The 17,310-nt window shown below is 46.4% G+C and overlaps 1 protein-coding gene across 2 annotated transcripts in view; it reads left to right on the forward strand.

The window, feature by feature from the left end:
• LYN (LYN proto-oncogene, Src family tyrosine kinase) overlaps positions 1–17,310 on the forward strand; it is a 265,777-nt gene that overhangs the window by 194,090 nt on the left and 54,377 nt on the right. For both annotated transcript variants that reach the window (XM_069220197.1, XM_069220195.1), the window contains exon 9: positions 10,570–10,752. In XM_069220197.1, the coding sequence (XP_069076298.1) occupies positions 10,570–10,752 (183 nt within the window). The remainder of the gene's footprint in view (positions 1–10,569; positions 10,753–17,310) is intronic.

Below are 17,310 nucleotides of genomic sequence, written 5' to 3' on the forward strand. Positions count from 1 at the left end.
AGCTATCAGACCACTAGGCCATTCCCTTATTATCAATCTGTAATCATTCTTTGGATGCGGTGGTCGTGCATTCTGAATGGAAAAACACCCTGGTGATTCCTCTTCAAAAAAAAAAATACTGCGGACCCCTCCATTATTAGCAATCACAGACAGATTTCCCTTTTGCCTTTTCCTGGTAAAATCCTAGAAAAGCATGTCAACAATAGATTATCTGAGTTTCTTCAAGAACGTTCTTTCCTGGATGAGTCTCAGTGTGGGTTTGCCTGCTACTCCACCCCAAATCAGCCCTGGTCATGATGCTGCACGGTCTCCAAATGACAATGGATAAAGAGTCATAAGGTAGCCGTTGTACCTCTAAACCTATCTGCTGCCTTCAAGACACTTAGCCATGACATTGACATCTTAATTTGTAGGTTAGCTGAGGCGGGAGTTGGAAGAAGGGCCTTGCACTGATGCAAGTCCCATTTAGAGGACAGATTTCAGCAATTTATCTTCTCCCCTTCTGCTCCCCTTTTAAAGCAGCCAGCTAGTGGGTTTCTCAGCACTTTTTTCGAGCCCAACTTGTTTGTCTACCTCAGACCACTTGCTCTTTTATTAACTATGTTGTTGATACTTAGCTAATTTGTACAATGAATCATTCATTTCAGTCATCAACTGTGCCTTTTCACAAATGTGCATGCATCATCTTCAGCTGGCTGTGCACAAATTCCCTTAAATTCAACAGTGACAATACCAAAGTCATATGCTATTTTATAGGAAAACCCACGCACCCACTGCTGATGAACATGTGGTTTCTTGAGGGCATTTTGAACCCAGTAGTAAGCCTTAATGTCTGGAAAGACTAACTTCCCATTGTAGGGGTTAGGTTAGGGTGAAGTGTGGAGAGGACTATTCTGGGGTGCCCACCACCTCTTAGCAGGGAGTGCAGATCGCTCTCTAGCTTAACAAACATTACCTCAGGGAGCAGCTAGTAGCTGTTCTGCATGGTGTACAATAGCTTTGGGAGTGTAATCATTTTAAACAAGGTAGCCCGCCTCAACAAGGTGAGGGAAAACGTACGCCATCCCTCCACATCATCCCGAAAGGGCTGCATCACCCTTCCCATATTTCTACGGAAACACTGCTCTTGGTTAGGTGTTACATATAAGCCCAGGTATTGAAAGCCTTCAGTCGCCATCTGAAGAAGACTGGCAGTGTCCAGGGGAGTGTAGGGATGACAGAGTGCCGACCTGTTTCAATTGATGTGATAGCCCAAGTGAGCCTCGTTGGACTCAAAAGTATGAAGGATTGCAGGAATAATAACCTTCGGTTTGGCGAATGTCATCCGCAAAGAGAGATTTTTTTTCCTCCTCCCTTGCCATGTCTGAGACTCTGAACGCCCGAATGTCTGGGTGGGAGCGACTCACAGCTGACAAGTGTTCAATACTGAGAGCAAATAATAAGGGAGACGGGGCAGCCCTATCGGGTGCCTCGCTCAATTGGAAATGTTGACGAGAGAACCCCGTTCACTGGGACCACTATTCTTGGTGCCTTATACAGTAGAGAGATCCATTGTTGAAAATAGGGGCCAAACCTCAATTTTAGGAGCGTCTGGTGGCGGAAGGGCCAGTGGATAGCATCAAGCACCTTTTCTGCATCTAGTGCCATGATAATGTGGGCGTCCTCTGTGGACAGCCTCCGACATTGTTATGGAGGCGCCAAAGGTTGAGTATCATAGAAATGCCTGGCATGTAGCCAGACTGGTCTCTATGGATGAGCGGAACAATAATCTCTGGAGTCTCGAGGCTAAAATGGTAGCCAGTACTTTCATCTCAATTTATTACAGAGAGATGGGGCGGTAGGAACCGCAGTCAGTCACAGGCTTATTGTGCTTACGGATCACGACAGTGGTTGCACATTGTAGATCCAGAAGCAACACACAATGATCTCTTACCTCCGGAAAGAGGTCACATATATAGGGGGCCAGTAAACCCATTTATTTTATGAGGAGTTCTTCCGGAAGGCTATTGGGCTCTGGTGTCTTTCCCGTTTTCAGCTTTGCAGTGGTCTCCGTGATCCCCTCCAGGTTGATGTCCTCATCAAGTGCCATGAGGCCTGCAGAGGGCACCACTGGCAAGTCCACCATCTCCAAGTACTTGGCTATTTGGGAGTGTTTGCAAACGGATGGGCCTTATAAAACTTGGTATAGTAGTTGGTGAAGGCCCCAGCAATGGCTTCATCGGCAGAGTGTGGGTTTCCCATCTCTTCTGTAATGCTATGTATCGAGCGAGACACAGTTTCCTGCTTAGCCAGAGAAGCAGCTTGCCCGCTTTGTCTCCTGCATCATAAAAGCGATGGTGCGTAGCCAGAAGTTGCCTGTGGACCTTCCCTGCGGCCAGGTCCCAATATTCTCTCTGGAGTACCTCTAGGGAGCACAAAACTTGAATGTCCTTTAAATCTCCGGTGGAGCATTCAAGGGCTGTGATCTGACATTCTAAGCATTCTATTTCCACCACCTCCCTTCACCTTTTATGGGCCAAGATATTCTGCACCTTATTTCTAAGTACTGCTTTATAGGCCTCCCAAACGACAACCACCAACTCAGCCGTCCCCTTGTTCTCTTGGAAGTAGAGCTCCGAATCAATCTGCATTTTGGTGGGTGTTCAGTCACCAAATCACACCTCATAGACAGCCCGTGCCTGTATTGTAATTTAAAGGGGGGAATAATCATACAAGCCTAGATCAAGGTATTCTGCTCAGTGGACCACAGTCACATCACTTGCAGGCAAAAACAGGTAATCTAGCCCAGAGAAGACCCTGTGGACTCTGGAAAAAGTAGGAGCAATTCCTATCTTTGGGGTGCTGGTGTCTCCACAGATCGCAGAGGCCCAGGGAATGTGCAAACTGTACAAGGGCGTGACTGCCAGACTCGAGTAATATAGCTCAGGGAGAATAATGTTGTTGAAATCCTCACCCACAACATGAATGGCTGAGTCTGCCTCCATGAGTCAAGGACAGGCTGCTGTCGTGGAGGTCGCATAGACATTGATCAGTGTAACGGACGTCCTGCCCAATTGGCCCTGGACTCCCTCATAACGTCCGCTCTTGTCTATTCACGTTCGGGATACCAGGAACAGGAATTTTTCTTAATCAGAAACTCCACTCCCCTCAAGCTGGAAGTTTACTCTGCATGTGCTAGCACCATGTAAGTCCCCCTACCTAGAAAATGACATTGAGTCCCCTTCAGGTGTGTTCCTGAAGCGGGACAACATCAGCTGCAATCGTCGTACCTAGTGCTTGCCCAGGCCGCCTTAACCTTACAACTTAGCCCGTTGATGTCCCAGGATGTTATAATGTATGGGGCTTCTGGAATCCTATCCCGCATCATATGGTGGAGGCCGAGCAGTGCAAACGACCTCATCTATTCTCCTGATAGGTGTGCCCATCTGTACCCCTCCTTCTGAGTGGACCAAAACTAACTAAAACACCACCAAGTGAGTTCAACTTATGTCATACCCACACCACACCACTCCCCTCCCCCTACCCCACCACCCCAACGAGTGTAGGAATAAATGTCAACTGGACAACTACTCATGTGTGGGGCAAGAGAGATCTGTCGCTTATCTGCAAAACCCTAAATTACCAACTGGTACCCAAACTCACACACACTCCGCTCTTGTCTCGCACACACCCATCCATGATGCACAGCAAAAGGCTTGCTATTGTGTTGCACAGAAACATCAGTGTCCAAAATGCACAGTAATAAGCAGTCAAAGATTGAGAACCTCCTCTATAACAAATTAACAAAACCCAGAAAATGGAAAATTGCAAATGCAAAAGGAAAACCAATTATTTGGAGGGGGAGCAAGTGGGCTGTCCCATGTTGCACAGGACATGCCACCCATCTGCCCACCTTCGCAGATCTTACTCACACCATGTTGTCAAGTTTATTAGTCTAATGCAGTGGGATCTCCAGGGAAGTCAGGCACAACCTCATGTTTCTCCCAACTCCCAATTTTCATTCCATTTTCCTGATCCACAGGGGGTTGGGATCCAACCATCACCCTGAATATCCAGCCAGTCCCACCCTGCCTCAGGCTTAGTGGAGAAATGTGAGCAGTCATTGAGGGGCACTTTTATTTTTGCTTGGGAGGGCATGCCCATAGCTTTCAACTTTTGTTTCATTCCCCCCAAAAGACATCTGCTGCACATGCCTTGTATAGTCTTGGAAAATACGGATCACATGGTTTTCATTTTTGTGGTCTCCACCTTTTCTGACCATGCAGAGGATAGCATCTCTGTCTCTATAGTCAAGTATTTTTGCTATCATAGTTCATATGGGGGCTCCCATCGGGGCCTCAGTGCCAGGGCACAATGAGTCCTTCCAACCACAAAGAAGGGGGACAACTGGGCTGAGGGGATAGTTTCTACAATCCTTCATTCAAGAAAGAGCTCTGGGCTTTGTCCCTCCATGTCTACTGGGAAGCTTACAAAATGTAGATTGTGTCGGCGGGAGTGGCCCTCCACATCTTCAGCTCTGGTTTCCAATGCGAATGACCTTATCAAGAGATCATTCAGCTGGGCAACCTCTCCCTGCAACTTTGAAGCACCCTGTTCTGTGGCCAGGGAGTGCTCCGCCACCTTACAGAGGTCCACTCGCGGTAGGCCAACATCTTGCAAGACTGTCTCAATCTCTGCCTAGGCTACCGCACTGGAGGCCTCTATTGCTGCCAATATCTGGGCTTCTGTCAGGCCCTGTGGTTCCTGCTCTTTCTAACCATTCTGGCAGGGGGGGAAGGAGGAGGGGAACAGCCCTTGCACCCATCCTCGGGGCCGTAAACTGGTCCTTCTTAGTCTGGTGAGCCCCTCATTGCAGCCTGTCCTTCCCCATGTCGGCTTTTCCCTGGCAAAAGTGTAGGTGTGAAGATCACCTACAGCTCCCAGCAGTCCACCTCCAAGAAGAAAGAAGGCACTATCATGGGCGGAGGGTTTTGCTACATTTTGAGGTCAGCCACCACCCTGCTGAGCCATAAAAATCCACCACAAAGCAACTGGTGATGTGAACACCAGAAGGGCAAGAGGCCTCAAATTCCGGTCCAGGCACCCTTACCTCCCTGTCATGTGTGTACTGGTGTGCTGGGCATCCGTGCAGCCCTAATATCCAGTTTGCACAGGGCCACTCAGCACACTACCACGTTACATGGAGCGGCGTGCTCGAGGCATCGACCGCCCCAATGCAGGCGAATGTTGGAATGATGAGTCGAGCAGCCGAGAGGGCGGGCACCCACACAGTTCGGCTGCCGGGCACTAGGCACTAGGCAGTGGGCAGCCACAGGATCCAGTTTACTCCTGATGGGGGAAGTGTCATTGCCAGGGCAGAGGAGGCAAGAAACAGCCTCCGAGCCAAGGGAACAAGTCCCTTCACCCCCCCAGCCAGCCGTATGTAAGGCCAGCTTAGCAACAGTCACTCGAGTGACCTGCTGACAATAGATGTGGGCAGCAGGTTGCCTGAGGCAGTCCAGAGCCATTGACCCAGGTACTTGTCCAAGTGGGCCTGTATTGAGGACATCAGACAACAGTCGCTCGCTTCCCTAGGCAGCAAAAGTGGGCGGCAGCAGGGATGGGTAGAAAAACCAGCTTCTATAATGCTGGTAATCAGACAGGGATTCTGCCACCATGACCACCACTGCGGGCCCAGCTTCCCCTCACCCCTCCCGGTGCCACCCCCACCACACCCTTTGCCACTGCCAAGTGTGGCCACTGGGGCCCCAGGATTGCACTAGTCCAGACTTCGCTACCCTGACATTTGCCTCACTAGATGAGGCCTCCAGGCAGTCGCTGCAGTTGCTGGCTCTCAGTCGCTGGGCTCTTCTCCGATCCCGTTCTGCTAAGCCTCGGACTCCCCCAGTGCACTTCAGTCTCCTACAGCTACCAGTCACAGGTGCAGGGCCCGCTGTAATGAAGACAGAGCCACCCTTGTGACACTCAAGACCTTGGCTCCGGCCTTGGGCTCCCAATGAAACGACGCTGTGTGGCCTGCCGGGGAGCAGGCTGCGGATGTGACCCAGTTGTCGGGCTCCGACTATGGCCCAGGCTCCTCCTAAGAATTCCACATGGAGCAGCAGTCACCCCAGACTGCATGAGAAGGCCCCAACAGCTGCTCCCCTCACTTCAGAGGCTGGTTCACGGGGGGCCATAAGGATCACCACTACATCAGCTGTTGATTGAGTGGTGTTTCATGTGGCTACTCACATGGATGTTGCAGGATTTTCACAAGCCAGCCCAGGAGCTAAGCAAGCTACGCCCCGGCGACCCTGATGCCAGGTCACGCCTACTGTGGCATACATAATCAAATATGAGTACTAGATTGTCTGTTGGTTTATATGCATAGTTGCCTTTATGTATGTTGATCTATGTGCAGGTTTAGCCTTTGCATGATCAGTGTATTTGTGCGTTTGTGTTTGCACATTTGTTGTTGTGTTTTGCATAAGTGTTGGAAAATCTGTCTTTTTTCCTAAAACGTGCATTGTTGCTTGGTGTTTCTTTGCCACATTATGTCCTCCACACTGATGATTCCAAAACCCATATATTTCTGTATGGTGGGTTGCTTCTTTCCGACAAAACACAAATAACAATACGCTTTACTTGACACAGCATTCTACAGCATGCAACATGGCAGGTTTGGCGAATGGTTGGCTACAACCATGGTACAAACACCCAATTCGAACATACACAACACACTCCCCCGTCAGTTTTCAGGTGATAGGCTCTACTGCATGCACCAAATACACCTCCAGTAAGCCACAAGTTGGTAATATTTACATCAAAGATCACTTTGTACCCAGCACTGCCTATTGAACGTTACTGTTCCAATTACTCATATAACCTTATTTTCCAAAAGGGAACATGCAAGATGGAACCCTAGCATAGTCATGCATACTACAAGGCATCATGTCCCAATAGTTGCCAAAGTGCTGTCAGCTCAATTGCACTTCCCCATACCACACTAGCATACACCATAGAACTAGTTAGATAAAGTTAATTTAAATGTACCACCTCCTCAAAAACACAACTTGCATCATAGCTAAATAGCTAGCTAACAATGCCTGTCCAAAGCATTCTTAAGTGACTGAGCAATGGACAAACGATCGCCAACCACAACACAAAATGGCGGAGTGTTTCAGCAGAACCTTCCACTCTACTAACAAACTCCAAAGGGCCAAAGGGCCAGATTGATAGTTTGACAGACGGGGAACTCTATCGCAAATAGGACAAATGACCTTGTCTGCCAAAGTGATGGTCCATCCACCTCAAAAAGAGTCTGGCTGACCATCAGCTTTTCATTGATGGTTCCCTCACTCACTCAAAAAAAAAAAAAAAAAACGGACACCCACTCTATAGGGGAAAAAACATCTGGGTGTCATTGGTTAGTTTTGTTTCAATGCAAACTCCCACATTGGGAACTTTAGAAAAAAAAAAAAAAGAAAGAAAGATAATGTTTGTAAAGTTTGGAAAATGGCTGTCAAAACTGACAGCAGCTGACCATCAAACGTTTTGTATCGTAACAGAAAGCATCATGACAGAGGTTTCTGTCAAGGTACAGAGATCACCAGTAGGCTGGCAGCAAGCTCTAAATGTGACTAGCAGTAGTCCTTCAGGTTGGTTTGTATTTTACTCCGCCACCCTTATACACTCTACTTTGTCTGTCCAACTACAAATTTGGTCCCAAGATATTTATCTTGAGCAAACTCATTTTACTTGCACATTAAACAACATGAACCATTAGTAAACTAAGGGCCTGATTTAGATCTTGGCAGTCGCACTGTCAAGCTGCGTCAGCCGCGGACTTAAGAAGACAGTCGAGTGAACGATCTTCCATCTGCTGTATTTAGATGTTACAGCTCTGCAAGAGGATTGACTGGCGATGGATTGCTGACAGAGGGAGACGACGATGAGACCCAATGGACTTTGTACAATGGCAGGGGCTGTGGAAAAGATGTAAGTGATACATACACACACACACACACACTCTGTCCCTGAGCCATATGTGTACCCCCACACTACACACTATACAACATTCACACAATAACCCAGTCATTCTGACACAACACAACCCGGACATGCTGGAAACACATTGACATACATCAATGCCACAACATAAACACAGCATTAACACTGCACCCACACATGAAACAACCACAACAACCAACACACGTATACACACACACAGAGGCAAGCACAACTACACACATCACAACAATGTCTGCCACACAACAATATTCACCTGAATGTTCCACACAGTAACACAACATACACAACAACATTGGTCTCACATTCAAGTGACGCACATACAGGCCACACCACCCACTCCAGCTCCCTCCCCCTCAACCAACAAATCCACACACACAGACACGCACTCACTCGCATACACAACAGATAGAACAAACCTGCCCATACAGGTTCCCTTGCAATGCACACACATGGACACCATTGTCCAATGTGAGTGTACTGTCATTGTGGTGTCAACATGCATTTTACAATGAATGACACCACAATAACAGTTGTGTATGTGTGCAATTGCGTATGTATCCTCTGCCATGTGTGACACCATTGTGTACTCCACATATGCATGTCAAAGCAATTTTAAAAAAAATGACTGTGACATGTATATGCCTGCAGTGTTCCCAACCTCCCATGCAGTGCCCACCCAATGTCCACTGGCAATGTGGCGTCCCTACCTTCGAGTCCGGCAAATGAGGGGGTTGTGTTTTCTCCAGGGGTTGGTGGCAGCAGTGACAGCAGCTGTTGTCCAGTCGTGTCCAGTTGAAGACGCGGGTGGAAAGTGGAAAAAAGGTGAGTTTTCAATCCCTTTGCCCCCCAATCCGCCAACTCAGACAAGGAGGTCTGACTGCTGTTTTTTTGCTTGGCGGTAGGGCACATCCAAATCTACGCGGCGGAAAGGGCGTGTTTGGGTTCCCGCTGGCATCCACTTTTCCCTCTGCCGCCGTTGACGCAGGCAGTATTTCTTGCAGAGACGGCATTTCTAATGGGGACTTTCATCTATGGGTCTACCAACATCTAAATATGACAGACATACCGTCATGGCAGCAGACGGGTTTTCAGTCAGTCGATGGTGGGACTGTTACCGCCAAGATCTAAATCAAAACAAACAAATCACTACCGAATGTCCACAATTCAAATAACCATACCCAACTGCTTGATGGAATTCCCACAACCCTACAATGAAGGTCCCACATCAAGAAAGTGCAACATTGTCCAGTTGCTAGACAAAGGCATATTACCAATGCCATAAAATATGCTCTGTGGTTCCATGATGTAGGATGAAAGGCTCATTTAGCAGCAGAGTGCCCATATGTCTACTATCGATAACACACATATAGGTTTTATTTATCCAATAGTTAGTCTTTTTGTACATATAAATTCTTTGCACTGAACATGTTCCGAGGCTATAAACCTCATCCTTCAAAACGGACTTCTCAGCCGACTGTTGCTTATCGCCCTCTTTGGGAAGTATTTCAAGGTTCACCCTAAACTTTAAGTCCTTTTAAACAGGATACATTTTTAAACAATAGATTAAAACAGCTCCACAAAGGGCAACTTGTGGTCGAACAAGGACTTGTGATGAAGACACCTGTACATGTTTGATTTTCTTTGGATACAGGAGAGAAACTGTGAATTATAAAATATTTTCTCAGTGATATGCAGCTGTTTGGAAAAGTGGGCGGTCTCTGCCGACCGGAACAGCGTTAAGCAAACAGCAGTTATCTTGGTGATTTTAAACGCTGCCTGTCGTTGTTTACAAAGAGTAAATCATTTATTGAGGAACAGACGGATCCTCCAGACAGGTCAGCTGAGACAGCACTTAACTTGTGTTTTCACACCACCAATTAATATCTACTTTAGGAACCAATGAACAAACGACATATACAGGTGTGACAAACCAGCAAGGAAATTGGCAAAAGCGACGGGGGGAGATCAGGAGGCTTCTGTACTCCAAAATGACGCGGAATATAAACGTAATAATCTGCCGACACACGGAAAAGAGTTGGAACTGAGTTTATTCACACCTTTCTCTCCCAGTGTTACTCTTCCTGCAGGGAATGTGCCTTGGCCAAAGATACTACAAGCAAATGCTCGATACAAATTATTAATACAGTGTCTTCTACAGGTCAGATACAATTTTTTTTATGCAAAAGTGATTATTAGGGCCTCGATCTGAGATGCCTTTTTATTTCAATCCAATGTTACCACCCCATGAAAAAGTGAAAGGCCCTCGGATTTATCGTGGACATGTTAGTGTCCCTAGAGTATTCAAGCTGCTAAAAGCAGTCTAAATCCGTGAATAAAACTCTTCGGGATAAATAAAGAATTGGCATCTCTTGGGGGAGTCTCAGGGGTCAACCTTTAACCCCCAGTAATTCAGGATCCTTGGATTTACTGGTGTTACCAGTATCGATAACACCAACAGTTCAGAATTGCAAAAGACATATTTGGGAAACTTTTAATGGGGTTTTGAGGAGATTGTCAGTGTGCTGTAATCCTGTTACATTGAACTCTATTGTTTTTCAGGTTTCTACAACAACAGCACCAAGGTAGCAGTGAAGACCTTAAAAGTGGGCTCTATGTCAACTGAAGCTTTCCTCGAAGAAGCTAATCTCATGAAGACCCTTCAACATGACAAGTTGGTGAGGTTGTATGCTGTGGTCACCAAAGAGGAGCCGATCTACATTGTAACGGAGTACATGTCTAAAGGTGAGTAGTGCTCTTATTTGTGTTAGTCAACACTTGAATACACAGGTTAGAAGTATAACTAGGTAAATCCTGCATTCAGTATCTGCTTTGTTTTCAGTGTAAATCAGTTGTATCCTCTAGCTGTAGTGTCATCTTATGGTCTACCCACTTTATGGCCATGCAGGAGAATGTTAAAGACTTGTGGCTGATAATGCAGTCCTATTGCTGCACAGTGCAATAGTAAGTCCACAATCTCCACAGTTGAGGCAGAGCATGTTAGTGAATTTTATTTGCATCTCATCTGCCTTAGACCTAGCATCCTTAGGGTGGTGTCTCCCTGTCTTTTTGCCTCTGCCGCCTGTATTTTTGACTGTATGCTGAAATTAATTTTTGCTGGTTTTGCTACGCTGGGCACTTTATCACTGCTGATCAGTTCTAAAGTGTAAGTGCTCCCTGTGTAAGTTGTGATTATGACTGGTTATCCATGTTTAGCATACTTGATTCACTAGTAAAACACAAGTAGGCTGCACCCTGTGTGCCCAGCGCCTGTAAACCAAATGCTAGTAGTGGGCCTGCAACACAGGTTGCCCTGTAAACATGTCTTGGACCTGCCATTGCAATGTCTGTGTGTGCAGTTTTAAACAACCATGTTGACCTGGCAAGTACACCCACTTGCCAGGCCCAAACCTTCCCTTTTAGTACATGTAAGGCACCCCTAAGGTAGCCCATGGGCAGGGTGCAGTGTATTTAAAAGGTAGAACATGTACTGGTGTGTTTTACATGTCATAATAGTGAAATACTACCAAATTGGGTTGTCACTATTTCCTACGGCCTATCCCTCCCATAGGCCAACATTGGGAGTGCCTTGAAATATCTTTTAAGTGGAATTTCCAGCTGGGACCAGATAGAGATATGGAGTTTGGGGTCTCTGAACTCACAATTTGAAAATACATCTTTTAGTGAAGGTGGTTTTTAAATTGTGTGTTTGAAAATGCTACTTTTAGGAGGTGGGCATTTTCTTGCTTAACCATTCTGTGCCTCTGCCTGGCTGTGGAATAGACGTCTGGGTCAGGATGACAGTTGGGCTGGTTGTGAATTCCCTCTAGACAGTCACACAAAAGGAGCTGAGGTGTGCCCTTCTTATCCTGATGGGTCTTCCTGGGCTAGAGTGGTGGGAAGAGCAGACACTTGCACCTAAATAGGGCTGTGCCTGTCCTTACACAATACAGTCTCCAACCCACTACAGTGTTTCTGGGACCAGGGAAGGAAAGGCAAGATCTTGTGCACTACAAAGACTTTCCTTTGAAGTTTGCCTGCTTCAAAGGCAGAAATTAGTATAAGTATTGGACTCAAAATCCCAGACTTTAAGAATACTTCTGGATCAAGAGGACACTCTGCCAAAGAGAAGAGCTGAAAAGCTGTGAGGAGGAGTTCTGCCCCTTTGCTGTGGGTACTTTGCTGGGTTGGCCCGCAGTTGTTGCTTCTGCTTTGAAGAGAACAAAGACTGGACGTTGTTGTGTATAATGCTTGTGAAGTTTCTCAAAGGGTTTGGACTGAGCTTGCCTCTTGTTAAGAAGTCTCAGGGACATCAAACTTCACCTGCCAGCCCCCTGGGTTCTCCTGCTGAGGACCCTGACTTGCCAAGAGGTGCCCACTCCAGTTTCTGGGCTTTTGGGAGTGAAGTCTGCCAGAAAAATAAGAAGAACCAGGCACACCGACTCAGGACGACTAGAACTGGCACCGCTGTCCAACTCTCCGCCACTGCCTGCACTGGAAGCTGTGGTCCCCACTGAAGTGAAACTACTGCGACCTATGCCACAGGCTCGACGCTGCTGCAGTGCCTCTGAAGTCCCACAACATCGTGGTCGAGAGTGTTGTGTCACTAATGTCCGTGACACCTGACTCTGCCACAGCACCTGTGGCCCCGTTGTGTGACCTCAACACTGCAAAGTCACCTCATCATGTCTTGACCCTCTGGACTCATCGACCCCCGCTGGATCATAAAAACTGGCGCCTCGCTGCCATCGCCATCTCACTGCCGCCGCCTTCATAAGGAACCAACTCCTCACCTTCCCTGCTCAGCAGTAAGAAACTGGCGCCTCACTTCCTGCGTAGCAGTACGGAACCAACGCCGTACCAGTTGCAGGGACACCTCACCTCCCCAGCTTCGTGTCACGTCTTTGACTCTGCCTTGTTTCTAAGGTATTGTACCTTGGGGCCGTGCAGCTCTGTGACAGGCACCGCACTCCCTCGCAAGTGCCGTTGGACTGTTGGGAGCGACTCCATCATGACGCTGTGATAATACCAGTTGGAGCTATTGCGATTCTAACTGCTTTTATTCAAATGTAATCTTTTAAAAATTCATATCCTTGCTTGTGTATGTTGGGTTTTTGTCATTTTGGTCTTGTTTTACTTAGAAATATATTGTCTAAACGATGGTGTCTATTTGTAGTGTTTTCACTGTGTTACTGTGTTTGGGTACAAATTCTTAACACACTGCCTCTGAGATAAGCCTGACTGCTCGTGCCAAGCTACCAAGGGGGTGAGCAGTGGTTATCTTAGGAGTGTGACTCCCTTACTCTGACTAGAGTGACGGTCCCTACTTGGACAGGGTGTTAACTGACTGTCAACTAGAGACCCACTTTCTAACAATCAGGCTTTTAGTGAACTGCCAAGGCGGATCGATTCAAAGGATATTAACGAATATGGCTTGCAGTTTTGATTATTTCATGAGGTTCAGATATAAAATTTATGGAAGCCTCACTAAGGAGGCTATATATTGCTTGTATTCAGAGAAAAATATATGAAATATATGTGCAGGAGGTATAGCTGAGGGTTGTGTACCACACTCTCATAACCTTTATAAGTATGCATGCATGCGCTATTTGTATAAAGCATACCTAACTGGAAGTCAGTGGAACACTGTATAGAGTTAGAGGTTACGATACAGTCAAGGATGATTGTCGGATTAGTGGTTTCTAAGAGTGAGGAAGAATGTTAGTGAATCATTCTGGAGTGCTCTTCAGCTCTTTCTTAAGCAGGGTTGAGGATGTTGTTTCAGATCTTGGGTGCAAAGAAACAGAATCCCTGTTGCAGTGAGTCTTTTTTTTCAGCTTCTTCAGTCTGTGTCCTGGTTGCAGGTGTGCCTAGAGCCATCAGAGTTGGTGAGCTTGTTACCCTGTTGGGGGTGCTGGTCATATCGGCTTATAGATGAGTCAATGAGTTCTGAAGATGGTACAGGCTACCAATTCGAGCCCTTGGAGTTGCATTGAGTGAGGGTAATGTCATGTTCCTTCAAGCCCTTGATGAGATATTCTACAATATTTCGGATGCCCACAATTGTGGCCTGGGTGGAGTCTGGGAGGCCGGGGAGCATTGTCACTATCCAGAGATGCACCAGTGGGAGGCTTGATGAGCAGTTTTGAAGTGACTTTCTGGGAGGAATTGTTTCACTTTCTTTAATAGAAAGAGCTGGTGCCAGACTTCTTGGTCAAGTGTTTCTTGACGGGTGATGTTGATATTCATTGTGAAACAAGGGACTTTGCATACTGTTGTGATTCAAAACAACCCAGGTTGCCAAGCCAGCTTCGGCGTTTGCTGGCCACTTTTATATGGATGTGTTCCACTCTGCACTCCGTGTAATATGCTGGTTTTAAACCGAAGGGCTGCAACTGTGCCTTTATCACTCTTTTGTTTGCTTTTCATGTTTTCTACCTAGAATGGGAGGTGAATGACAAGGAGAAAGCATGAGTAGACACTGCTTCTTTTAGCTTGTGAAGATTCTTTCTGTCTTTTCAAAACTGTGGCAAAAAGATTTCACAATGTGTGCCGGACATTTTGTCATTTCTCAAGACATTCCCTATCCATGGTCCCATCCTGCCTCCATCCCTCACAATTGCTACTGATCTTTCCTGGCTCCACCCAATCAATGAAAGTGTAGCATATCATTTGTTGGGGGGGCAATTTTACTTTGTTTTGACGCTAGACACGATGGACAATTCACCCTTCAGGCCTTCCCTTTCCTGCTTTTACGGAATTCCTGTTTCACACCATATCATAACAAAATGTATATAATAGATTTAGAGGGGAAGGAAAACGGAGGTATATACATGAATCAAGTTTACTGGTGACAGATGTAACCAAGACTGCTTAAATTGTTACTTAGTAAGAAGGTCTGTGGAAACAGGAAGTTGAGAAGTGGGCTAAATCAAAATGAATTGTGAGGTGAAAATGACTGCTCATTCGCAATAACTCAGGAGGAGTGGAGCAATGAGAAGGCATGTTAAAATGGGTCAGCAGGGTAATCCATGCAGCTAGAAGGTATACACCTACATTGGTACTTCTGGTAATTAGTTACGCTCGCACTAGGAGCTGTATATTCAACAAGGATTTAGGCTGCTGATCCTAACGGTGGTTCAGTGAGGCTCCCTATCCTGTTAAACAGTAAAGGCCCAGAGACTGTGTCTAGCACACAGAACTAGACATAGTAGGTGACTCAGACAACTGTTTGACCTGGGCTGGGCTGTTTACATCTGCAGCTTTGTTTATTATGCTTAAAACTACAAAGGTGCACTCCATTCCTCTCTTAGATCTGCAACTGATTCTCTTGATTTAAAGACTTGTGATTGCAAGGCAGTTTGTAATTGCACATTCTACATAGCTTCCAAGACCCTGTGTGGTGAGGGAAACCTCAGCCAGTGCTGGCTTTTACCCATCAGCACTTTGCATGCTGGAATTTGTGAGCCAAATACTATAATCCTAACTACAAAGTACATGTGCAAGAGTGCAGCGTGTTGTTGCCAGAAAAGAATGACCGCTGAATCAATAGGTATACCGTATCCTGGTTTCTGAGTTTCATTTGGAATATACTTCAGTGTTAGAAGCAAGAAGTGGTATATTCAATAGTAAGACAAGTTACTTTCTACAGTGGAATGAACAGTTTTCACCGATGATTTGTAAGAACATGACATTTTGGGTGTGGTAGACAGCAATAAACTGGCCCACATTAAAGAAAGAAGGTTCTAGAAGGGTTGGATTTGATGTGTTCTCCAGTTGAGCTTGTCTCTCAAAAGATTTCATTTTCTTGTAACAATGAACGTGAAAATATCTGGGCGGCTTTTTTAGAAGGGCGAGATGATGCCTCCTTATGTAAACTAGAAAGACCATGGATCTATGGAATGTAAAGGAAGTATCGGGCTCGCTTGGAGGGATCAGCACAGTAGATTCCAATGGGCCTACTCAGTTTTATCCGGCCAGGTTAGCATGTTATTAAGTGCTACTTGTCTCACACTCACACTGGGTATGGTCTGAGGCATGATCTCACTAAGGATCACTTGACTGCCACTCATCTGTCTTTGGGAGCCTTCAGGACCTTAAAAGGGACTTGGGACACAAACACCTGCTTAGAATTTGGCCTCCTTCAGGCTAGGTGGAGAGGTCAAGGTCTAGAACTAGCTTCAGCTCAGGTGGCATACTTTGACTGCTCTTCAGCTGCTCACTTTGCTCCTGACATCTATAGATAGAGCAGTAAGCACTATTCCTGCCCTTAAAAAGGCTGCGCACCTGCTCAAGTCAATAGCTTTGGTTGCTTTCACTCAGCAGTATTCCTGCCTAGTTCCTATTACCATAGGGATTATTGGACCTTGAGTTATTACCTCCCACACAGCTCCCCCTCTGGCAGAGTTGGTGCTCTGTAGATGCCTACATGTTTTAAACACCCCCCCCCAACTGGATAGCTCAACATCAAGAAGGTCTTAGAATTCGGGGTTGTGCCTCTTTTTGCTTCCGACTGGCCCCAAAATGACATATACCTTGGTTGCTTAAGTGCATCCAGGGGTTGAGTCTCTCACCTCTGGCTGTACTCATATAAAATTCGCCTTTTCTGGACGATTCAAACCCTATGCAGCTTTCCCTGTAGGATAAGGATCGCAGGTATGCATGGCTGCATCTATTCTTACACTCCTGCAACACCTCATGCCTGGGTAGGCTCACTGCCATTTGACACACCCCATGTTTAAAGAATGTCTTTGAACCCCAAGGCCCTTAATCAACACCTCCCGAATAGAGCAGCCTGCATGCAACACCCTGCCAACTATGCTGTCCGAAATGGCATCAGGAATCCGATGAAAATGAGAGCGCCTCGTGACCTTATCAGGGGCATGAAGTGCTACATACCTATGACAATACAATGCACCATGCATCTGTGCCCCAGCCTTACTTCTACTACTTAAGTGCCACGCTTTTCTTAAGGTTGCTGGATAGAGGGGCCTGTCACTTTGTCAGAGGGAGAAAGCATAGTCGCGCACAGTAGGTATTCAAACATTTTATCAGTGTTCAGCATCAAGTCGTTCACATGGTGGTGACAGCTGAAGAGAGCAGCTCATGGGGAAAATTATGGTACGTCATTTTTATGGATGAGCGCAAAGCGCTCCGTCCCATGCTGTAATCTCTCTGGGCTTCTAACCACACCTATGTCACGTCAGTCACTTTCATTGGTTCGTGGGCTTGCCTTTTAAAATCCACTGGCTTTCATTTGTGAAAGGCATGCATAAGTCATGCCTTTTCCGGTGTTTAGCCCAC

Source organism: Pleurodeles waltl, chromosome 2_2, assembly GCF_031143425.1.
Source record: "Pleurodeles waltl isolate 20211129_DDA chromosome 2_2, aPleWal1.hap1.20221129, whole genome shotgun sequence".
NCBI classification, from domain to species: domain Eukaryota; kingdom Metazoa; phylum Chordata; class Amphibia; order Caudata; family Salamandridae; genus Pleurodeles; species Pleurodeles waltl.